Below are 24,436 nucleotides of genomic sequence, written 5' to 3'. Positions count from 1 at the left end.
TTCTTCCATTTTCCTTCTCTGCCAGGACCCTCCACCCACCCAGCAGAGAGAGCTACTCAATCTGCCTTGACAGCTTCTAGAAAGAGGTGGGAGCAGCCAGGGTTTCAGCAGGTGGCCAGGGCACAAAGGGTGAGTTCAGGCAGGCTTCAATCCCAGAGGGATAGGAAATGAGGTAGCAGGCAGCTAGCAGATTCTGTGCTTTCTTGGGATATTATTGGATTAGATGGTTTAGGGTCCTGGGAAGCCATGCCCGAAGCTTCTCTCCTTGTGCCCTGGTTCCCATTTCTGCTGACAACATGACTCAGCAGCTGTGGGAGATCAAGTGTTGCCTTCCCTCAGGTCACTGGCAGTTTGTAGATGAACCTCCTGGCCAGCCAGGGGTGATGAAACCTATTACACCAACAGAAGAATGGGAATGGGAACCCTCGAGTCCCCACCCTACCCTTCCTTCCTCTCTTGGGGATTAAAAGTCTGGCAGGAGGAAGCACCAGCAGCAACTGACTGGTCAGCCTTCCTGGGAAGATGCAGCAACTCCTGCTCCTGGTGGCCTTTCTCCTACCCACAGGGGCTGGGGCAGGTGAGTGACTGTCCAAACCTGTAGAGGCCCAATCCCATCCCATAGACCAGGGGTCCTCAAACTACGGCCCTCGGGCCACATGCAAATACAAATATTGTATTTGTTCCCGTTTTGTTTTTTTACTTCGAAATAAGATATGTGCAGTGTGCATAGGAATTTGTTCATAGTTTTTTTTTTTAAACTATAGTCCAGCCCTCCAACGGTCTGAGGGACAGTGAACTGGTCCCCTGTTTAAAAAGTTTGAGGACCCCTGCCATAGACTCTGGGCCCAGACAGCCTAGGCACTTCCTCACTGTGTGTCATTGGGCACAGCATTTGAATTCACAGCTCCCAGGTCCCTTGTCTATAAATAGAAATAACAGCAATGCCCGCCTCATGGAGTTGCTAAGACAGTTACATTAGTTAGTGCACATGAAACTCTTGGAATTGCCCCTGGCACGTAGAATGTGTTCTGTAACTCTGCTCTATGAATTTTTCTGCAGCCCATATGCCAAAGCCAAGGAGACAAGGATACACAATAACAGTCCCCTCACCTCATATCTAGATTCTTAAAAAAGCAGTCCGTGCTGCTCATGAGCTGGACTCAGAAGGATTCGGAAGGTCCTTGAAAAAGAAAGTCCCAGGTAATTGCAGGGAGAAGCCACTCCAGAGGGTTCTGGTTGTGGACAGCAAGCTCTCCCCCACCTAAGAGGCTGAACTGGCCTTGCCTGGAGCAAGGGTTGTTCTTATTTTGGAAAGGAGAGGAGCTAAGTTCTGGGGTGGGGACCCAGCAACGTTTCCTGTAAAACCCTGAAGCCCTCTCCCGTGATGTGGTTCCCTGCGAACCCCAATTCTCAATACCTAATCCTAATCCTCCTGCCCCTGCATCAGCTCTGTAGCCTCCTCAAATCTAGCCTTTCTGAAGTCACCACAGTAGTGCCCTCACCCCTGGGTTAGCGAGCACAGAGATAAGTGCTGGATACTTCCTTCCAGGGAAGATCATCGGAGGCCAAGAGGCCCGGCCCCATTCCCACCCCTACATGGCATACCTCCTGATACAATCTCCAGGGAGACGGAGCACTTGTGGGGGGTTCCTGGTGCGAGAAGACTTTGTGATGACAGCAGCTCACTGCTGGGGAAGGTGAGCCACAAAGGAGCTCTCAGGCGGCCACTAGGCAGGCCCAGGAATTAGTGTTCATGAGAACATATGGCTGAAAGCAAGGTTCTGGCAACAAGGGGGTGAGAAGAGGTTGGGTAAGTCTTGGGGACAGGTAACAGGCTAGTGTAAATTCTGGAAGAGAAAATGACACAAAAAGCATGCATTAAAACTCAAAATATGACTTTGAACTATTTATTAATTTATCCTTAAGGTCACTGTGTCCCCCACCACCCCCAGTTTAAGGCTTTGGAGAAGCAGAGGACACAGAGATCTCAACCCCAGAGACTTCCTGTCCTCTCACTTCCCGCAGCTGCAGTTCTGCTGCCCTGGGCTCTCACCTGCCCTGCACAGCTGGTGGACTTAAGCACATGCAGCTCATACCTACCCCTAAGCCACCATTTCTTTGCAGCACTATAAATGTCATCCTGGGGGCCCACAACATCAGGCAGCAGGAAAGGACCCAACAGTGCATATCTGTGCTCAGAGCCATCCGCCACCCTGGATACAGTCAGCAGAGACTCCTGAATGACATCATGTTACTGCAGGTACCACCTGCCTGACCCCTCTGGTCCTCCACCTGAGCTGGCTCCATCCCAGCATGGGGGCTTCATGGAGGAGGAAGCAGGGGCAGAGTTCCAGGGGTGGTGGGGTGAGGGCTGCATAGACATTCCCTGAGTGCCTGCCCTCTTCCTGCCAGCTGGAAAATAGAGCCAGACGGAACCGATTTGTGAGGCCAGTGGCTCTGCCTCAGTCCCAGATCAGACTGAGTCCTGGGTCCTTGTGCACCGTGGCTGGCTGGGGCCTGGTCAGCCAGCAGAGGACAACAGACACACTTCAGGATGTGCAGCTGAGAGTGCAGAGGGATCAGGAGTGCAGCCGTCGCTTTAATACCTTCAATGGCCAAACACAAATTTGTGTAGGCAACCAGAGGGAGAGGAAGACTGCCTTCCTGGTAAGGCCACTGGCATCTACAACACTACCTGAGATGGGGGGCTGGGCAGAACAGGGCAGTAGGAACAGACTACATCCCCACAGCCTGTCTGGGGGCCAGACCAGAGTAAAGTGGGGGGTTTTCCCATCAACCCAGTCTCTGAGAGAAGGGGAGGAGCACAAGTCACACAATGGATACTCATGCAGTGTTTTCATGGGAAAGGATTAAGGTACCTTAACTTGGGTTGAGCTATAGATAGTCACCACAGCCAGGGTTGAAGCCTAACCAATGAAACACCCAGGAGCTTGACTTCTGCACCTGCACCAGCCTCCCTCCTCTGAGGGCCAGACCTTAGGGCCCCAAGCTTGGGAGGTATGGAGTTCGGGGGCCTGACTTGGTGTCCCTCCCTTTCATTACCCATAGGGGGACTCAGGAGGCCCGATGGTGTGTAACAATGTGGCCCAGGGCATTGTCTCCTATGGAAGTAGGAGCGGGACTCCTCCAGGAGTCTACACCAGGGTTTCCAGCTTCCTGTCCTGGATAAATAGCACAATGAGACACTTCACACAGCAGGGGAATCAAACTGAGACCTCCTGTGACTGACTTTCTTCCCTGGGACAGCTGGGGTTGGCATAACTTAATAAATGACCATGTCTAAAGTCAAAATAATAACTGATTTTGCCTCATTCTGTACAAAACAAATGTATCCAGGACGGAGTCTGAGCTCCTTCAGGAAAATGGGATCTTTTCCTCAGGGCAAATGAACCTCCCACAATCCATCCTGGGGGACAGGATGAGCTACTTCCCAGCCATCCATTCCCCATTTCCCCTCCCCACACAGCTTTGGGGAACGTGCTCAGATGGGACAGAGAGGCCTGGACATTTCCTCCTCTGCCTTTTCTACAAAACTCACTGTCCTGAGAAGAATGGTGAGTGCAGTGGAAATATAAGGGGCATTGGTGATGGTTGCAAAACAATGGGAATGTATTTAATGCCACTGAACTGTACACCTAAAAAAATGGTTAGTAGGTAAATTTTTATGTTATATAGACTTTACCACAATTTAAAATGTAAATTGTGATACAAAAGGGACGAATCTCTAATGATAGTAGACTTGTTTGGAAAAAGTGGGCAGCAACCTCCTCTGCCATGACCAGCAATGTTGGAGCTGCTTTTCCCTTCTGAGTTCTCGGGTTTCTGAGTCAAGAAGAAGAGGCACCACATCCAGCTAACATCACAGACCCCAGAAGTAGCTCCAACCCAGCATTTCCCTCCTGTGAGCATGGCACAAAAAGCAACAACAAATTACAAACTCCTTAATAACAACCTCACAAGAGCAGCCAAGCTTCCGTCCCAACACACGGCTAAGCTGAGGCACAGATGCCTTCTGCCCTTGGTCAGAGAAACAGGATTGTGATCAGCAGATGTGAGGTCAGGTGAGATAGGGGTAAAGTGGGGAGGAAGGAGACCAGAGAGAGGCAACTGTCTGCCAATATTAACTGGATCCGTGGGGAAACCTGGGAGAATGGGGACCTGAGCCATGTGTGGGGTGGAAGTGTAGCCCAAAGAAGCATCCCAATAGCTCAGAGGAAATAATCTATCAGAAAAATGTGATATCATAGGCAAATGTACAAGAAATTACTACGGAAATTGCTAGAATTCATAGTCCCATCTGACAAGATTCACTCAAATAAACATTTGCTTTGGGCCAAAGGTACATCCTCTCATCTTTGGTATTGTATGCTTCTAAAACTTCATAAATGTTATTTAATAGGTACTTGATATCCCACATTTATTTAATTAATCACTACAACATTGCAGAACATAGTTGGGGTTTCCAAACTGAAGGTGGAGAGGGGGCATAAATCATCAAAGGTGAGAGAGGAATGACAGATCCTCAAAGGAACTGTCATATGTGGAATAAGGAATGAAAATGAGAAGACACGTCACATGTTCCACCTCTGGGGAAGACTGTCCAACGATACAGAAACAGCAGAAGCGTTTGGTCCAGTTGTAAATAAGATTTCGGAAGTCTTCTACTATCCATTTTCAATTATAAAAGAACAAAGAGAAGTCTTCCAAACTCTCAGGCTGATTACTTGTATTATAAGTAGAATCAGTCCTTGAAACTTTGCCCTCCAAAAGCCCTCAAGTACCTCTGAGAGGAAAACTGTGTGAGCAATAAGCCCAGTTCCTCACCAGGGACAGGGAGCCTTGGGGGACAGAATCTCTGTGTACATCACGGTCTTCACTGAGGCACCAGATTACTTGGGATGGAGGACAGGAGTGACCTGAGAAACTCAAAGTGAGTGGCAACTCGTTGTTTTCCTCTTTCAGTCTCTACCTGCATGCCCCCCAACTACTTTAATATTGGGGTCTTTTAAATCTTTGAAATATCAACAATTCGAGAATAACATTGGCTTTAGTAGGATGACCAGAAACCACAAAGTGAACTCAAGTGCATTTGTCTGTCAAACCCCTTCTCTCAAAATCTCATTCTGTCATTCCCTTATCTTTCTAGTACTCTCATCAACATCCCACCTCCACTTCATCCCCAATATCTGATCCTCACCCTGATCTCCAACAGTTTGCAGTTGCCTGAAACAACCAAGAACTTGATGGATGACTGGACTCTTGGCTAGTGTATTTTAGGAGAAATCAGTGGTTGACACTTTTGCATTTATACCCCCAAAAATGGGGGCTATCAAAAAAATGAAGTTCTACAAAGAGTAAGATTGGATAGCTGCAGGCTCCTCCCCAGCCCGGGCCCTGGTCCGGGCTCATGCAGAAGGCAACCAATCAATGTGTTTCTCTCACATTGATGTTTCTCTCTGTCTTTTCCTCTCTCTTCCATTCTCTAAAAAGCAATGAAAAAAAAAGAAAAAGAAAATAAGAGCTATAACTCCTCATTCTCCAAACTGAGTGGTTATCTGTCCCAGATGCTATTGTCTGAGCCAAGAATGAAAGAGCTCATTTCCTAGACGTCACCTTCTCCCTGTTCCCACTCCCATGAGCCTCTCATCTCTACCAGGGCAGATACCCAGAACCTCACCAAGCCATTAAAGTGGTGCCTCAGAACTGCACCCACGGCCCTACTGGAGACTGGCTCCCATCCAGTCTCCTTCAGTTCATTGCCCCCTCTCACTCTGGTTTCTAGTCCTTTGTACTCTTTTCTCTTTATCCTGAGGGCAAATGCCCTGGAGTGGTAAATCTGTGTTGGGGTTCAGATTGCACTAGGCTGGCTCCTCTCCAGCTACTAGACCAGTGGTTCTCAACCTGTGGGTCGCGACCCCTTTGGCGGTTGAACGACCCTTTCACAGGGGTCGCCTAAATACATCCTGCATATCAGATATTTACATTATGATTCATAACAGTAGCAACATTACAGTTATGAAGTAGCAACGAAAATAATTTTATGGTTGGGGATCACCACAACATGAGGAACTGTATTAAAGGGTCGCGGCATTAGGAAGGTTGAGAACCACTGTGCTATACAAAGCACATTTGAGGACGTTCATTCACATATTCATTTGTGGGTGGTTTGCTACCTGCCTGATCAAGATGGGGGTGAAGAAGCCAGAGTGTTCTGCTCAATGAGCTCAAATCGTTCAGGTCTTAGATCAGACCCTTCCTGGAAGTAAAGAGGACACAGGGGGTCTGAGAAGCTTGGGAACAAAGAAGCAACCTGGGTTGGTCAGAGAGAGTAATTTCCAGGTCTTCTAGGACAGTCTATCCTAAAGACGGAGCCTTTTCCCTTAACATGGATTTGAAGTGTGTTTGATTCAGGACAAGGGCTGAGCTCTTCCTCTTTATGGGAAAAAAACTGACAACTAAGCAAGGCAACAAGTCATGCTGCAGCCTGCCTTGCTGCCTACAGAAGCCTGCAGCCCCGCCTCATTGTGTTGGGTCCCTGAAGACCACTACAGACGACCCCAGCCTCTGGTCATCCCACTGTCTCAGGCCCCCAGGCAGTGCCTATGAGCAGAGATCCAGGGCCATTTTCTCTTTCAGGGGAGATTAAATGGGGCAGAGAGGCCAGCCTGCACTCCAACCCTACATGGCATCTGTATGTTTCTATCATAACAAACAAGGCTGGAGCAGATGTGGTGTTTCCTGATAGGAAATGACTTCATGCTGGCAGCGGCTCAGTGCTGTGGAAGGTGAGGAGCACCAATGAGTCCTTGTCTTCCTGCGGACCCCTGGTACCATCCCAGGCCCTGTAAATCAGGAAGGTCTTTGAACACGCAGAGTCAATGTCTAGTCAGAGGAGCCATTTGATCTGTCAGGGGGCCAGGACAAAGTGAGTGTGGATACAGGGGTGGAGCGTGTGGAGAGAGGCCTGGGTGGCAAGACAGGCTGCTGAAGAACTAGGCCTGGGTCACCGCTGCAAATCAAAGAAAGGCCACACTGTCCACTTTTCCCTGCTCCTAATCCGGCTCACTGTCAGTCTGCCTTAGGCTAGAACTTCAACCTGCCTTTCAGAGATTGAGTTATAGCTCCTGTGACTTGTCCTATCCACCTTTCCTTTACAGCAAAAATGGGAAACCTCCCTGGTTCTGCACTAAGATCTCGAGCTTTCCACACTGAATAAAAAGAAAAAATACTTCAACTACAGAGACCAGACTGAGGCACCCCAAGACTGACTCACCCATCATCAGTCTGGGGCAAGGCCAGAACTACACTGGGGTGGGGGGGGTGGGGGGGGGGGGGGGTTCTGCCAGAGATTTAATAAGCTTCCATTTCTAGAGTAGAAATCACTGGTTCCCTCTTTATTCACTAAAATAGCCTATAGATAATTGAGTGAATTTTTCTACAATCTCTAAATCTTTTTTAAAAGATTGGATTCAGGAAGGTAGCCTCCTATTTAAAACACCCGCCTTAGAGAAGTCTAGGCTGAAAAGAAGTGGCTTGCTGAATGTCTGTCATTGATGAGTGTGTTTAGACTATGGGAAAGTGTATGTTGGATATAAAAGTAATTTATAGTCATCATAGAAATGTAGTTAATCCAGAACATGCAAATAAGAAAATGAAAATTACTGAGAATTCCACCACCCAGAGATGATCATCACTGGTGCGTCTAAGCATGTTTTTCCCACTCTTTCTCTGTGTTCATAAGGTGCTGCTTCTTGCACAGAGTTGGGATGGGGCTGTTTAGAACTCATAGTGCCTTCCTTTCCATTACTCTGTCCTCTGCCATCACACTGATGAGTGCTGGGATACTTTGTTTGCAAATGATGTAACTTCTAGGCCCAGGGACATCAGAGACAAGATTCTCTAGACACTGGACCAGCAAAATGTCACCCACAATATAAAAGGGGGGACAACCAGCAGGTCACCTGTGCTCAAAGCCTTCCCTCACAAGGATTATAATTCAAAAGACAACATCCTACTACTGAAGGTACCACCTTGCTGAGTTTCAGGTGCACATGTACAAGATCGAAGAACTTCTCCAAGGACATCACGTTACTGCAGGTAAGGAAACCTCCTGCTGCTCTTGCTCTCCTGGGTCCTCATTATTTCTCCTCCCACTGAGACCTGTCCCTTCCCTCCTTCATATCCTGGCCACATGACCACTGCCAGTGGCTCAGGGGGAAGAAAGACAGTGCAGCCCCATTTCAGTATCCAGGCCCAGAGGCCACTGGCAAACCTGGGCTCTTTCCCCATTAGCAGTTGACCAAAACCGTGATGCCCCCCTGCCTATCTAGAGGGAAACCCTGGTAAGGCCAGGACAGAAGTATGGGCAGCTAGTGGTGGGTCACAATAGGCACTTCAGACACTCTGCAGGAGGTGGAGCTGACCGAATAGGAGGACCCTGAGTGTGAATCCCACTTCCCCAGATGCTAAAGATTTGTGTAGGGGACACAAGGATGATCAAGGTCAGGTCAGGTTTCCAGCGTTTACCTAGACAGGTCCCAAGAGAGAGGAACTTGGGGAGCTCTAGGATATGGGAGTGACCATACCTTCATGCCTCAGCCTAAGAACTAGCACAGCATGAGTCCAAGAATCTAGTCTCTTTTTTTAATATATATTTGTTATTGATTTCAGAGAGGGAGAGATAGAAACATCAATGATGAGAGAGAATCATTGATCAGTTGCCTCCTGCATCGCCCCACCCCCCACACTGGGGATCGAATCCGAAACCCGAGCATTGGCCCTAATGGAAAATCAAACGTGACCTCCTGGTTCATAGGTCGGTGCTTAAGCACTGAGCCACGCTGGCCAGGCAAGAATCTAGTCTTTCCTGGAGGGTTAGAAAGGATCAGCCATCCCCACAGCACAGTTAAATTAAAGAGACCTGGAGATCTGCAGGTCCTGCAGTTTCCAGTCCACTCAGTGGAGTCCATGTCGGGAGGTGAGGGAGGAGGCAGCCAGGGCAGCCTTAACTCTACTTACAGCACAGGTAGGGGGCATTAGCCTCAGCCCGCAAACCCACAAAATGCCACATTTCAAGTGCAAGGCAGCTCATTGTGACCCAGATGACCCTATTTCAGAGGCCTGTATCCTCCAAACAGCACCACCTGCGGCTGGAGTGACAGAACACAACAAATTCACAACAGCTGCACTAACAAGCAGTCAAGTGGGACCCACATTGAAGGAAAAACAGCTTCCTTAAAAAGAATAGCAAATGAACCACAAGGATATGAGAAGCGAAACCCAGCACATTTAAGTGTAAGCTAGAAAGCAAATAAAAGATCATTTTACACACTAGACTGTCCCTACATCCATGTGCCAAGTGTTCCCTGGGGCTCCCAGCCCTGGCAGAAGCACAGGTGAGAGAAGAGCTGAATGCACATATGAGATGAGCAGGTGAAGGGTAGACGGTGCAGGAGCTAAGGGGCCACTTCAGTCAAACACGACCACCAGGAGGGGCCGTCACACAAAAGAAATGGAGCCCCCGGACAGTCAGCCATGAGGAGCTCGTTCAGGGCCCCAGGTGTAAGGAAGAGCCAGCAGCAGAGAGTCCACGGGTATCCAACCTCAAGGGCAAGGTGTGTGCCTTGAAGGACAGCGCCTGGTAGGTGTCTTCCTCTGACACCTGATAGGAGTGCTTGACACAGGATGATGTACATTAGGAAGAAAAACTATTATAATCACTGAGCATCACGAGGACAAGGCTGCTCTTGACAGTACATGTTTCCTTAAAATGATTTCTAAGTATGTTTGCATTTATTTCTACCTGTTTGATGTAGTGATTTTTTATTGCTAGAACCCTTATTCTATGGAAGGTCTAAAGTGTGTGGTGGAGTGAGGGGGTTACTCACAAAAATGTTTTATCCCACTGTTATTTAATAATAGACTACAAATTGGAATCATATTAATGTCCAAAACAGGGAAAATGTAAAATATGGTACATCACTTTATGTATGTACTAGAGGCCCGGTGCACAACATTCATGCACTGAGCCCGACCTGCGCCTTCTTGCAGTCCAGGACCCCTCAGGGGATGTCCCACGGCTGGGAGCGGGTCTAAGCCAGCAGTCGGACATCCCCCGAGGGGTCCTTAGCGCTGCCGCAGAGGCAGGAGAGGCTCCCACCACCACCACTGCACTTGCCAGCCATCAGCCCAGCTTCTGGCTGAGCGGTGCTCCCCCTGTGGGAGCGCACTGACCACCAAGGGGCAGCTCCTGCATTGAGCGACTGCCCCCTTGTGGCCAGTGCTCATCATAGCGACCAGTCATTCCGCCATTTGGTTGATTTGCACATTAGGGTTTTATTATATAAGGATTATGCAAGCTATTCATGCCTGTATTATCCACTGCTCTAGAAAACTAGGCTATGGAAAAGAAAGAAAGAAAGAAAGAAAGAAAGAAAGAAAGAAAGAAAGAAAGAAAGAAAGAAAGAAAGAAAGAAAGAAAGAAAAAGAAAGGAAGGAAGGAAGGAAGGAAGGAAGGAAGGAAGGAAGGAAGGAAGGAAGGAAGGGAGAAAGAAAGAGGGAGGGAAGGAGGGAGAGAGGGAGGGAGGGAGGGAGGAAGGAAGGAAACTAGGCTTAGAACATTAATAGATAAGTTATAAGAAAAACTAAACATTTGGGGGAAAGTGAAAGCTTACTAATTAATGTGATTTCAAATAGCAATAATTATTTGCTTATCTGGTTAAGAAGAATTTACAAGAAATAATAATACTTAGATTCAGTATGGTGGTTGAGAAAATGACATTTTCACACCTTGTACACAAAGGTCCCAAAAATAAAAAAGGCAGTCTTTCACCTAGCCATTAACCACACCAAGAAATTTGGATAAGATTATTTTTTATATATCTGTTACATAAGTCAAATCATAGAAACAAAACCTATGTCTAGCACAAATTTGGAGATTAGCTTTTAAAATGTTACATATGATTGAACACTATGGAACCTTTAAAGTTAAGACATAGAAGTACAATTTGCCACACAGAAGAATGTTCACCAGGTTTGATTAAGTCAAAAGCATGTTAGAGAGCGTATACAGTCATGCACAGCGTAATGACGGGGATACATTCTGAGAAATGTGTCATTAGGAAATTAGTATTAGTATTGGTTGTGTGAACATCAGAGAATGCACTTACACAACCTAGATGGTATAGCCTACTACACACCTAGGCCATATGTCATAGTCTATTGCTCCTAGGCTACAAACCTGTATAGCATGTTACTGTACAAAACAACACAAGTTAAATCAAGCACAAGAGAAAATGTTGCAATCAAGAGACTTGGAAAACAGAAGATCTATGAGGTTGCTGCCTGCATCATATGCATACTGTTTTGCAGTATAAATAGTAGACACTAAAATAAAAATAGAAAGTACAGAATAGTAAATATATAAACCAGTAACACTGTTGTTTATTATCATTATCAAGTATTATGTGCTGGGAATTGTATGTGTTATACTTTTATACGACTGGCAGCCAGTAGGTTTGTTTACACCGGCATCACTACAAACGTGTGGGTAATGCCTTGAGCAAGGCTGGCTATGACATCACTAGGCAACAGGAGTTTTTCAGCTCCATTATAGTCTTACGGGACCACCATTGTATATGTAGTCTGTTGTTGACCAAAACATGATTGTAAACAGCAATCAAATTTTTATTACACACATATTTTCCTTTGGGCTTTTTTCTTTTTCTTGCATATTCATTTTCCAAATTTTTCTGCAATGTTTATGTATTATTTAGATAGCTTAAATGCCTGTTTTCTAATATGAATGAGATTCTAAAATGATATTCACAAATAGATTTTAATAAAATGAGGCAAAAGTTTATGTTGAATGATTTAAAGTGTAGGATTCAAAACTAAATGTATTGTAAACACGTGTATATAAAAACTATACATGGGGAAAAAAACCTAACATGGAAATACAACTGTTAACAGTGGCCAGTTGGGTAGTGGGATTAAAGCTGACATTTTCTTCTACATTTTAATTTATTAAATACTCTAAATTTTATCATGATTAAAATAATTTTATTTATAAAAATATTCTATGTCCAAAAAGGCAGACTTAAATAAGTTGGATATATAATAGTTAAGCTAACCCTAATGATTCTAACACATAAACTTTAGCATTTCCTTGACTAACACAATAAAAATCTATTTCTTCTTCACATGCAGTCCAAAATGAGCAGTGCCCCCATTTACTTCAAGTGTCCCAGTTTGGACAATAAATTACTAGTACATGGTCAGCCCATGCGAAGAAACCCTCAAATAGTTTCCAAATTCCCAGGTTCACCTGCATCAAAAACTGGAAGGGGCCCTAATCAGTTTGGCTGAGTGGATAGAGTGTCAGCCTATGGACTCAAGGGTCCCAGGTTTGATTCCGGTCAAGGGCATGTACCTTGGTTGCAGCACATCCCCAGTGGGGAGTGTGCAGGAGGCAGCTGGTCGATGTTTCTCTCTCATCGATGTTTCGAACTCTCTATCCCTCTCCCTTCCTCTCTGTAAAAAAATCAATAAAATATATATATTTTTTAACCTGGAAGGGGATGGTCAGGCACGAGAGGATGTTTGGGGCCAGGACTAGAAGGTGTCCACATCCTATCCTCTCACATCCCATTTGCTATGACAGTCACACAGCCACACATGGCTTAAGTGACGCTGGGTAATGTAGTTCACCTATGTCCCCTAGAAAGAAAGGAAATTGTTTTTGCCAAACTATTACCTCTTCTCCACTACAATGTTTAGCAGTGTTTGCTGTCTATAAAGATTAAGAGCCCTAAATATGATTCTGCTCATAAAACTAACATTTCCGTTATAGAAGAAAATTAGTAATATAAAGGTGACAAAGAGCCCCATAAAATAGTTGTTCTGGTTGTTGCCCTTTTTTAACAGAATTAGTATCAACTTATACACATCATTTTACATTCTACTTTTTCCTCTTAATATTAGATGAAGCAAACTGCTCCATGCCATGAAGCATTCTTCTAAAGCTGGAAGTTTTTAATAGTTGGATAGCATTTCATCCCATGACTATATCATGATTTATCCCATTAATATATCATCTTACCATCTCCTATTGTTGAACACTTGGATAGTCTGAGCAGTTTGGGAAGAGGGTCTCAGGGAATATGTCCGCCTCCAGCTCTTTCTCACATTTACCCAGGGCCCCAGGGTCAGCTGCTCAAACTCAGAAGTGAACTTTTCTGCCAGGAACACCTGAGAGCTTTGAACATTTTGCAAATCTTTCTCTGCCACATCCAGGCTTTGCAGACCCCTCTTTCCTGCTAACTACACTGATGGAAAGATTTTATGCAGATCCCATTAGATTTCCTTTGTCACCTGCTCTTCTCTACAAGAAAGTGCCTCAGTAACGCTGGCACAGTCTTCTCCCAGTACCGACACTCCATGAAATAATCACAAGCTTGTCAGTAGAGACTTGCCAAAGAGTTTCCAAAATACCCTTCAAAGGGTGATATTAAGGCACCTCTGAGGATGTCCAGGATCCCTCAGAAGTACACGGCCTCCCACAGAGCCAAGAACAGCTACATAGTGACTGACTAGAGCAGCATCAAAGGGGAAGTGACCCAGCATCAGCTGGCAACTGCTTTCCCAGAAGAGCTGGGCATGGGGGCCCCAGTGGGAGCTGGGAAACAGCCTACGTTAATGTCCCAACATCCCAGAGGAGAATAACGTTGTAACTGACGGAAATGTAATAAAGCAGTCCAAAGTAGATGTAACCAGCTATGGATATTGTGAAACAAAGTGCTGTATTATTAGTACAAATATTACAATTTTTATTAAGATAGAAAATAAAAACTTGCTTGCCCATCTACTCTCATATAGTCCCCTCTTTCTCCAAATGCTCTCTCTAATCCCCACCCTCTGGCAAATAGGCTTTTACATTGTTTTATTGTAAAATATACAGACATGAGGAGTGCACAAAACATAAAGGTACAGTTTATAGGATAATTATAAGGCGAGCACTACCATTTATGTCAAATAGACCAGGAAACATTCCAGAAATCGCCCATATATCTCCTCCTGATCAAAAAGCCCTCTCTGCTCTCCAACACCAGACTTAACTACTATTGTGACTTTTGTGATAACTACTTCCTTGCTTTTCATCATAATTTTCCACCTATGTATACATTTCTATCCGATGATGTTTCATTATTGCTAGCATTCAACTTTATATAAAGAGAATCATACTGAATGCAGTCTTGTTGGGTTTTTTGCTCAACATCATGTTTCGGAGTTTCATTTGTGAGCTGCCTGTGCAATAGTCATTCCTTTTCATTGCTATACAATATCCCATTACATAAGTATGCCACAATTTGATTATCTGTGCTGCTGGTGATGGACCTTCCACGTGCTTCCAGTTTGGAGCTATCATGAATAATGCTGCTATGACCTTTTTGGACATGTATCTGATGGAAATTTGCACGTGTTTCTCTAGGGTATACACCCAGGAGAGGGAACATAACCAACCTGGTGATTGTACCTGGGATCTCACTGTGATTTAAGGGGGAGGTTCTAACTACTGAGAGTAATACCTTATCACATGTTTATTGGCCACTTGGATTTCCTCTTTGGAGATGCAGCTGTTCCAGTCTCTTGCCCATTATTCTACTGACTTGAATATCTTTTTCATATGTGTGTTATAAGCATCTTTGCCCCCTCTACAAAGTATCTTTTACTGCTCTTGATTTTAATAGATCAAATTAACAGTCCTTTTTTATGATTAGTACTTTTATGTACAGGGGTAGACAAAAGTAGGTTTACAGTTGTGAGTATGCAAAACACATTGTTTATCCTTGTATTATTTCTTAATTATTGTATTACTTATTTGTATTACAACTAAAAACCTACTTTTGCCCACCCTTATATATAGCATTTAACATTTTTACCTATCATAAAGACATTATTACATTACTAGAGGCCCAGTGCATGACATTCGTGCACTGGAGGAGGGGAGTCCTCAGCCCAGCCTGCACCCTCTCCCAGTCCGGGACCCCTTGGGGGATGTCTGCCTGCCAGCCCAGGCTAATCCTCTCAGGGATCGGGCCTAAGCTGGCAGTCAGACACCCCTCTTGCAGTCTGGGACCCCTTGCTCTTTACCACCCACCTGCAGTGGAGGCAGAAGAGGCTCCCGCCACCGCTGCTGCACCTGCCAGTCATGAGCCTGGCTTCTGGCTGAGTGGCACTCCTCCCATGGGAGTGCACTGACCACCAGGGGGCAGCGCCTGCATTGAGCATATGTCCCCTGGTGGTCAGTGCACATCATAACAACCAATCATTCCACTATTCAGTCGATTTGCATATTAGGGTTTTATTATCTAGGATATTTTCAAATCTTTATTCACACCTAAAATGGATTCTTGGATTTGGTATGAGTAAAGGACAAGTTTTTCTTTTCCACATAGAAAATGTGTCCCTACAGGACACCATGAAGATACCTACTGTCCTAGCATCATTAATTGGGGAGGAAAAAAGTCCTTTCCCCTCTATCTGTCATGAAACCTCCATCATAATTCAAGTGTCTATATATGTCTGTATCTGTCCAAATGGGTGTGGAATCTCTATTTCTGGTCCAGTAGTCTATTTTCTCTATGCCCCCACCAATAACACTCTAGCTTCATCACTGTGGCTTTATTTGCTAAAATAAGACCTCCCATCTTATTCTCATTCCTCAAGAGTGTCTTGGCTATTACTGGCCATTTGTTTTTGCGCATATATCAGGAATCATTTAAGTTCTATAAAATCTCTCTATAGTGCAATAAATCTATAGATCACTTTTTGGAGAATTGACATTTTTAAAATATTTTGTCTTGTAATCCACAAACATGGAATACCTTTATATTTAGGTCTTTTTAAGTGTCTCTTAATAAAGTCTATGAGTTTCTTCAAAGAAGTCCTGCACACCCTAAGCAGTTTTGCTCAGAGGTTAAGAGCATTAGCCCACAACGGAAGGGTCTAGGGTTCAATTCTGGTCAAAGGCACATACCTCAGTTGCAGGATCCTTTAGGAGGCAACCAATCAATGTATCTCTCTCACATTGATATTTCTCTCTCTCTCTTTCTGTCTCTCTCCTCCCTTCCACTCTGTCTAAAAATCAATAAAGTGAGGATTTTAAAAAAAAGTCCTGCACATCTCCTTAAATTTATTTTTTGTTATTTGATCACTTTCATGCCATTTATATTATTTTTTTCAAAATTTAAGTTTCTAGCAGTACTTACGTACATGTAGAAATATGGTTAATCTATATATACATAAATTTCTCTAGCAATTTTTTAAACTATATTTTTAATTATAATAATTTATCTGTAGATTCTTTGGCATTCTCTATGTACATATTATGTATCAATTTCTGTCCTTATATCTTTCACTTCTATTTCCTGCCTAAATGCACTCACTAAAATCTATAGCATAATATTGAAGAGAAATGATGATTATGGCTACCCAGGTGTCATTGAATTGTTTCACTCTCAAACATTAAACATTTCAACATTAGGTATAATCATTATTGTGGCACTTTTGTGGATAATTTTTACCATATTAAAAACATTTTTCTATATTATTTTTAAATGAATGAGGATAAATTTTGGCAAATGCTTTTTTGTTTTGCTTCAATTAAATAACCACATGGTGTTTCTTCTTTCATCAATCAATGTGATGTGTTATAGCAATTGAGTGTAGAATGAAAGGTCACGCATACCTAGTGTGAACCCACATTAGTCATGATATAATATCTTCTTGCTAATTAATTGATTTGGTTTACATCAATATTCAAGTGGCCTATGATGTTTCTTTCCCATGTTGTCTTCATTGGCTTTGGCGTTCAGGTTTTGCCAGTCTCATAAAGGAAATGGGTAGCATCTACTCTCCAGAAGAAATTCTATAGCATTCTTTGCATATTCTGTATAGATTTTCAGTGCAGCCATATGAGCTTCTGCATGTCCTTGATGAAATGTTTTTGATAACTGAATTAACTGACTTCATATTTATGAAAGAAATTCAAACTTCTTGAGTATGTTTTCTAGGAATTTGTCAATTTTCAAAATTATTGGCTTTCTAATACTTATAAGACAACATAGATGAGATTTATATATAAACTATATATACATACTAGAGACCCAGTGCACAAAATTCGTGTGTTCAGGGGTGGGGGGTCCCTCATCCTGGCCTGTGCCCTCTCGCAGTCCGGGACTCCTCGGAGGATGTCCGGCTGATGGCTTAGCAATCAATCGGACATCCTTAGGTCTCCTGCCACCACCGCCGTGCTCTCCAGCTGTGAGCCTGGCTTCTGGCTGCATGGTGTTCCCCCTGTGGGAGCACACTGACCACCAGGGGGCAGCTCCTGCATTGAGTGTCTGCCCCTGGTGGTCAATGCACGTCATAGCAACCAGTCATTTCACCATTCAGTTGATTTGCATATTAGCCTATTATTATATAGGATATCTTCCAGGCACAAACCCCTTTCCAGTTATTGCAAATACCGACTTTACCTTTCACTATCTTAATAGTGCCTTTGATAATAAGAATTTCTGAAGTTTTACATAGATCAATTTATCCACTTTTCCTTTCTATACTAATAAAAGCCTAAGTGGCCCTGACCGGTTTGGCTCAGTGGATAGAGCGTTGGCCTGCGGACTCAATGGTCCCAGGTTCGATTCCAGTCAGGGGCATGTGCCTTGGTTGCGGGCACATCCCCAGTGGGGAGTGCGCAGGAGGCAGTTGATCGATGTTTCTCTCTCATCAATGTTTCTAACTCCCTATCCCTCTCCCTTCCTCTCTGTAAAAAATAAATAAAATATATATTTTTTTAAAAAGCCTATGTGGTCCTCATGCCCTCACACCGTGATGCCCTTACGCCATCACAATCCATCACCAGGAGGCTGCATGTGCAGTGGGCACACGCGGGTGGGCGGGGCTGCATGCACGGCAAGGCGTGCGTGGGTGGGCGGGGACTTGACGCTGCGTGCACGGCACAGAGGTGGGGCCCAGCAGCTCCGTGTGGCAAGGCCTGGGGGTCCTGCAGCTCTGCACACCACAGAGGTGGGACCCCTGGCTCCAGCCTACTTCTTTGGGGCAATCCATCGAGGAGCCCCAATGGATGGGAAGGGCCTACCTGTTTGGGGAAATTGATTGTGGGGCTCCTGCACTGTGAGAGGGCACAGGCCAGGCTGGGTGACCCCCTCCCCGAGTGCACAAATTTCTTGCACTGGTCCTCTAGTCTACACTAATAAAAGAGAAACTTGGTAATTAGTGTACGACCGCTACCCTTTTCATTGGCTAATCAGTGAGTATATGCAAATTAACTGTCAGCCAAGATGGCGGCCGGCAGCCAGGCAGCTGGAGGCGAACATGAGGCTTGCTTGCTGCGGACTCCAACGTTCCCCACCTCACTTGCCGGCCTCTCAACTGCAACTCTAAGCAACTATGTACTATGTTGCAAATAAGAAGATAAACAAAACTCCAGAAACCAGCTGGACTGAAAGCCAGGTGGACCGAAACTTTGTATCGATGTTTTCAGCAGTGAGGCCTCAGAGCTAAAGCTGGCCCAGAATAAAAAAATAAAAAAAAGAAAACAAGGAGCGGTTGGAAGCTTCAGTCACTCACTTCCGGAAAACAGCCCTCAGCCCCTCAGCCAGCCTGGCCAGGCATCCCAGTGGGGACCCCCACCCTGATCCAGGACACCCTTCAGGGCAAACCAGCCGGCCCCCACCCGTGCACCAGGCCTCTATCCTATATAGTAAAAAGGTAATATGCCTCCTGGCACCGGGATCAGCGGAGCAGCGAGGCTCCCGGCACCGGGATCAGCGAGACAGGTGTCAGCGACCAAACCCCCTGATCGCCCTGCGGCTCTGTGTGTTATAGGGGGCGGGGCCACAACCTCCCTATATGCCCTGTTCTGTGCCTGATAGGGGGGAGCTCCCCAATCCCCTGATTGCCCTGCGGCTCTGTGTTTGACAGGGTGCAGCACACCAACCCCCTGATCGGCCCTGCTCTGTGTGTGACAGGGTGCGGCGCCCCAACCCCCCCCCCCCCACGGGCCCTGCTCTGTGTGTGACAGGGTAGAGCCATAACCTCTCCTGCCCCGAGTGTGACAGTGGCGACGCACCAACCCCCTGATCGGCCCTGCTATGTGGGTGATAGAGGGTGGCGCCCCAAAGGCCCTCCAAGGGCCTTGCTCTGTGTGTGACAGGGTAGAGCCATAACCTCCCCATTGGCCCTGCCCTTAGTGTGACAGGGTGCAGTGCCCCAACCCCCTGATCCGCCCTGCTCTGTGTGTGACAGGGGGCGGTGCCCCAACTCCCCTATTGGCCTACTCTGTGAGTGACGGGGGGAGCTCCTCAACCCCCTGATCGGCCCTGCTCTGTGCGTGACAGGGGGTGGCGCTGCAACCTCCCCATTGACCCTGCCTTGAGTGTGACAGGGGGCGGTGCCCCAACCCCCCAATCGGCTGTACCCTGAGTGTGACTGAGGGTGGCATCGCAACCTCCCGATCCGCCCTGCTCTGTGCATGACAGGGGGCGGCGCCCCAACTCCCCAATCGGCCCTGCTCTCAGCCCGACCAGGGGCTGCACCTAGGGATTGGGCCTGCCCTCTGCCACCCGGGAGCAGGCCTAAGCCAGCAGGTCGTTATCTCCCGAGGGGTCCCAGACTGCGAGAGGGCACAGGCCAGGCTGGGGGACCCCCCCCCCGAGTGCACAAATTTTTGTGCACCAGGCCTCTAGTATAATTATAAATGGTCAGTGTTTTTTATGTCTTGTTTAAAAATAATTTCCTACCTTATGTTTATAAAGAAATTTCCCTATCTTATATTTTAACATTTTTACCTTTAAATTAATTAATTGGAAGTATAATCTATCTACACTAATAAAAGAGAAACATGGTAATTAACGTACGACCGCTACCCTTCCCATTGGCTAATCAGCATATCCTTATGCAAATTAACTGTCAGCCAAGATGGCGGCCGGCAGCCATGCACTGAAGCGAACAGGGAGGCTTGCTTGCTCCAGTGACTGCAGACTCCAACATTCCCCTCCTGACTTGCCGGCCTCTCAGCTGCAACTCTAAGCAACTATGTAGCAAATATAGAAGCTAAACAAAACCCCAGAAACCAGCTTTCAGTCAGCTGGGCTTCAGCCAGCCTGACTGCAACATTGTATCAATGTTTCAGCAGGGAGGCCTCAGAGCTAAAGCTGGCCCAGAATAAAAAAGAAAAAAAAAGAAAGAAAAAAAGGAGCAGTTGGGAGCTTCAGTCACCCACCAGCCGGAAAACAGCCCTCAGCCCCTCAGCCAGCCTGGCCAGGCACCCCAGTGGGGACCCCCACCCTGATCCAGGACACCCTTCAGGGCAAACCAGCCGGCCTCCACCCGTGCACCAGACCTCTATCCTATATAGTAAAAGGGTAATATGCCTCCCGGCACCGGGATCAGCGTGACAGGGGGCAGCACCCAAACCCCCTGATCACCCTGCGTCTCTGTGTGTGACAGGGGGCGGGGCCACAACCCCCTGATCAGCCTTGCTGTGTTTGACAGGGGAAGGCGCCCCAACCCCCTGATCAGCCCTGCTCTGTGCCTGATAGGGGGGAGCTCCCCAATCCCCTGATTGCCCTGCGGCTCTGTGTGTGACAGGGTGCAGCGCCCCAAGCCCCTGATCAGCCCTGCTCTGTGGGTGATAGAGGGCAGTGCCCCAAACCCCACCCCCGCCCCACGGGCCCTGCTCTGTGTGTGACAGGTGGAGCCATAACCTCCCCATCGGCCCTGCCCTGAGTGTGACAGTGGCGGTGCCCCAACCCCCTGATCGGCCCTGCTCTGTGGGCAATAGAGGGCGGTGCCCCAACACGCCCCCCCCCCACGGGCCCTGCTCTGTGTGTGATGGGGTAGAGCCATAACCTCCCCATTGGCCCTGCCCTGAGTGTGACAGGGTGCAGCGCCCCAACCTCCTGATCCGCCCTGCTCTATGTGTGACAGGGGGCGGTGCCCCAACTCCCCTCTCGGCCCTACTCTGTGAGTGACAGGGGGGAGCTCCTCAACCCCCTGATCAGCCCTGCTCTGTGCATGACAGGGGGGAGCTCCTCAACCCCCTGATGGGCCCTGCTCTGTGTGTGACAGGGTACGGAGCCCCAACCCCCCTGATGGGCCCTGCTCTGTGAGTGACAGGGGGCAGCACCCCAACCCCCTGATTGGCCCTGCTCTGTGCGTGACAGGGGGTGGCGCTGCAACCTCCCCATCAACCCTGCCTTGAGTGTGACAGGGGGCGGTGCCCCAACCCCCCAATCGGCTGTACCCTGAGCGTGACTGAGGGTGGCATCGCAACCTCCCAACCCGCCCTGCTCTGTGCATGACAGGGGGAAACACCCCAATTCCCCAATCGGCCCTGCTCTGAGCCTGACCAGGGGCTGCACCTAGGGATTGGGCCTGCCCTCTGCCACCCAGGAGCAGGCCTAAGCCTGCAGGTCGTTATCTCCCGAGGGGTCCCAGACTGCGAGAGGGCACAGGCCAGGCTGGGGGACCCCCCTCCTCACCCCTGAGTGCACAAATTTTTGTGCACTGGGCCTCTAGTATATTTATAAAATCCTAAGCAACCTTTACAACCCAACAACCCGAACGACCGGGACGACCGGTTGGCCAGTCACTATGACACACACTGACCACAAGGGTGAAGACACTCAATGCAGGAGCTGCCCCCTAGTGGTCAATGCACTCCCACAATCAACCTTCTCCAGCCCCTCCCCCTGGCCAGCCAACTTCCTGCAGCTCCACCCCGCCCCCTCCGGCCAGCTAGCCAACCTCCTGTGGCCCCTCCCCCCTGGCTGGCTGGCCAACCTCCCACGACCCCTTCCCCTGCCAGCAAACCTCCTGCCACTACTTCCCTCCTGGCCAGCCAGCCTACTCCCACAGCCCCTCCCCCTGGCCGGCCAGTCAACCTCTCACTGTCCCTCCCCCTGACGGTCAACTTCCCAGGGTCCCTCCTCCCAGCCAGCTGGCCCTCCGATAGGCCTTGATCACCAGCCAGGCCGAGGAACCACACCCATGCACGAATTCATGCACTGAGCCTCTAGTGTTTAATAGAGGCATCATCTTTATACATAACCGACACATTTTGCTATAAATTATTTTCATGATTATTAATCATTTTGAACTCACTTTTGATTTCCATTATGACTTAGACTTTGACTCATGATTTATTTAACATTCTATTTTTTTAGTTTTAAAAATAGAGGGGAGCAGACTGGGTCTTGCCCTCTGGTGTGACCTCAGCCAGGACAGTGTTTTGTAAGAAAATCAAATAGCATGATCCAGAGCTCATGTGGCACTGCAGTGGGGTGGACCCAGAGTTCAAACACAGATGAAGATCAGAAACTAATCTCACATTTCTGTTAGTGATAATTATTGCAGAAAAAAATGAAGAATTCAGAAACCAGCCATAGGCTCAGATCAACTGCAAAAGCAGGAATGAATATTCAAAAACCTTGGAACAGAATTCCAGCAACATCAAACCAACAAGCATGGCCTTGCTTATTGCTCATAAATCCAGGACATCCTCCACCATATCCACAGGCAAGCAAAGGGCCCTCCCCAATACCACCAGCTCTGCCAGCACCACTCCACCACCTCTACCCGCAGGAATTGCTCCTGCTTCTCATATATATGTGGATTTTCTGACCATATTTTCTGCATTTCTAGCTTAAATTCATTGTGACCTACATACAATAAATGATGTGTAATTTTAATCCTTTAAACACTTGTTAAGACCTAACCTATGGCCTAATCTATGGTTAATATTTTGTAAATATTGTACATGTGCTTGTAAAGTATATAATCTTCATTTGTTGGCAAGATGTCATATCATTTCATCAGCTATCCATAACTTCTATATCATTACTAATCAATTTATAAAATGTGTCTGAAAAAGCCCAGAGGATATGAAGTTGTTTCTTCCTGGCCTTTCCTCATTATTGCTATTGAGAATTCAGCCTTTAATCACCATTCAGTTGAAAGTCCTCTTTCTGTTTCATTATCTCTCTTTCTTAAGATTTCTGCCAGGTGGCCCTAACTGGTTTGGCTCAATGGATAGAGCATTGGCCTGGGGTCTGAAGGGCCCCAGGTTCTATTCTGGTCAAGGGCATTTACCTTGGTTGCGGGCACATCCCCAGTAGGGAGTGTGCAGGAGGCAGCTGATCAATGTTTCTCTCTCATAGATGTTTCTAACTCTCTATCCTTCTCTCTTCTTCTCTGTAAAAAATCAATAAAATATATTTTTTTAAAAAAAGATTTCTACCATGTGTCTATGGCATTGATTTCTAGGTATGCATTTTTTGTTACTATTGTACTTAAATTTTATTTATCCTCTTAAACCTGTAATTGGACGTTTTTCATCACTTTTGGAGAGAAAAAATATCCCTTTTCTGATTCTTTCATTTTTCTTCTAGAATTCTAATTATATTTATATTCAACCTACTAATTGGGTTATTTAATATATTTTTGTCTTTGTGACTCTCTGTTCTTTATTCTTGACAACTTTTTCTGAGCTACTACACATTACAAATTTTCTTCTAATCTTTGTCTAATCTGTTAACTTTATCCACTATGACTTTAACTCTGCTTGTAACATTTTTCAATTTTAGAAGTCATATTTAGTTCTTTTTCAAATGGCATGTCTCTTTTTAAATTTTCGTATTCCCTGCAACTCCATTTAAAGTTTGTTTTTATATCAACCCACTTGTTTTGTAATCTGTTTCAGATTATTCCTATAATATTAACCCATGGTTTCTTAGTCATGGTGTCATATTTCTTTGTTTGCTTGTTGATCTTGTTTACATTTGAAAATATGGTTGTCATTATCATTGAAATTACCACACCACATCTCTATTCAAATCATTGGATGCATATATGTTATTCCCTTGGCTACATGTGCAAGCTATACTTTATCCTTCTGTTTTTAAATTTGACTAATGTTTCTAAAACAAAATTAAGTTGTAAAAAATAATTTAAGTAACAATAAATTAAAATAACCCCAATGCTAAGAGACTAATGAGCTATTATACTATTTCTCTTTTTTCTCTTTGTTCTGCATATTGCTTTTCAGATGTATAAAAAGAAATTCATGATGTTGCAATCATGGAGATGTATTAGAGAAGGTATTAAATTCCTTACAGCTTTGAAAATTAAGTGAAAATCTGTGTATCCTATGTAATAAAAGGGTAATATGCAAATTGACCCTAAAGGCAGAACGACCAAGAATGACCATTCGCTATGACGCGCACTGACCACCAGGAGGTAGATGCTCAATGCAGGAGCTGCCACCTGGTGGTCAGGGTGCTTCCACAGAGGGAGCACTGCAGTCAGAAGCTGGCTCATGGCTGGCCAGCAC

The 24,436-nt window shown here is 46.1% G+C and overlaps 1 protein-coding gene across 1 annotated transcript; it reads left to right on the top strand.

The window, feature by feature from the left end:
- Positions 1-383: 383 nt before the first annotated feature.
- On the top strand, positions 384-3,249 carry LOC139008077 (cathepsin G-like). Its single transcript, XM_070411475.1, has 5 exons — positions 384-577; positions 1,550-1,697; positions 2,125-2,260; positions 2,413-2,667; positions 3,070-3,249. The coding sequence occupies exons 1-5, from the start codon at positions 523-525 to the stop codon at positions 3,247-3,249; spliced, it is 774 nt and encodes a 257-aa protein (XP_070267576.1). The 5' UTR covers positions 384-522.
- The last annotated feature ends 21,187 nt before the right edge of the window (positions 3,250-24,436 follow it).

The sequence above is a fragment of the Myotis yumanensis genome, unplaced genomic scaffold (genome assembly GCF_028538775.1).
Source record: "Myotis yumanensis isolate MYYU_CA2020_CCGP unplaced genomic scaffold, mMyoYum1.0.hap1 SCAF_1, whole genome shotgun sequence".
In the NCBI taxonomy this organism is placed as follows: domain Eukaryota; kingdom Metazoa; phylum Chordata; class Mammalia; order Chiroptera; family Vespertilionidae; genus Myotis; species Myotis yumanensis.
Note: the sequence above shows the minus strand (reverse complement) of the source record. Positions and strands in the feature narration are given on the sequence as shown.

Coding starts and splice junctions, on each gene's coding strand:
- LOC139008077 (XM_070411475.1), top strand. CDS start 523: ATGCAGCAACTCCTGCTCCTGGTGGCCTTTCTCCTACCCACAGGGGCT. Junction 578..1,549: donor ACCCACAGGGGCTGGGGCAG/GTGAGTGACTGT, acceptor ACTTCCTTCCAG/GGAAGATCATCGGAGGCCAA. Junction 1,698..2,124: donor GCAGCTCACTGCTGGGGAAG/GTGAGCCACAAA, acceptor ATTTCTTTGCAG/CACTATAAATGTCATCCTGG.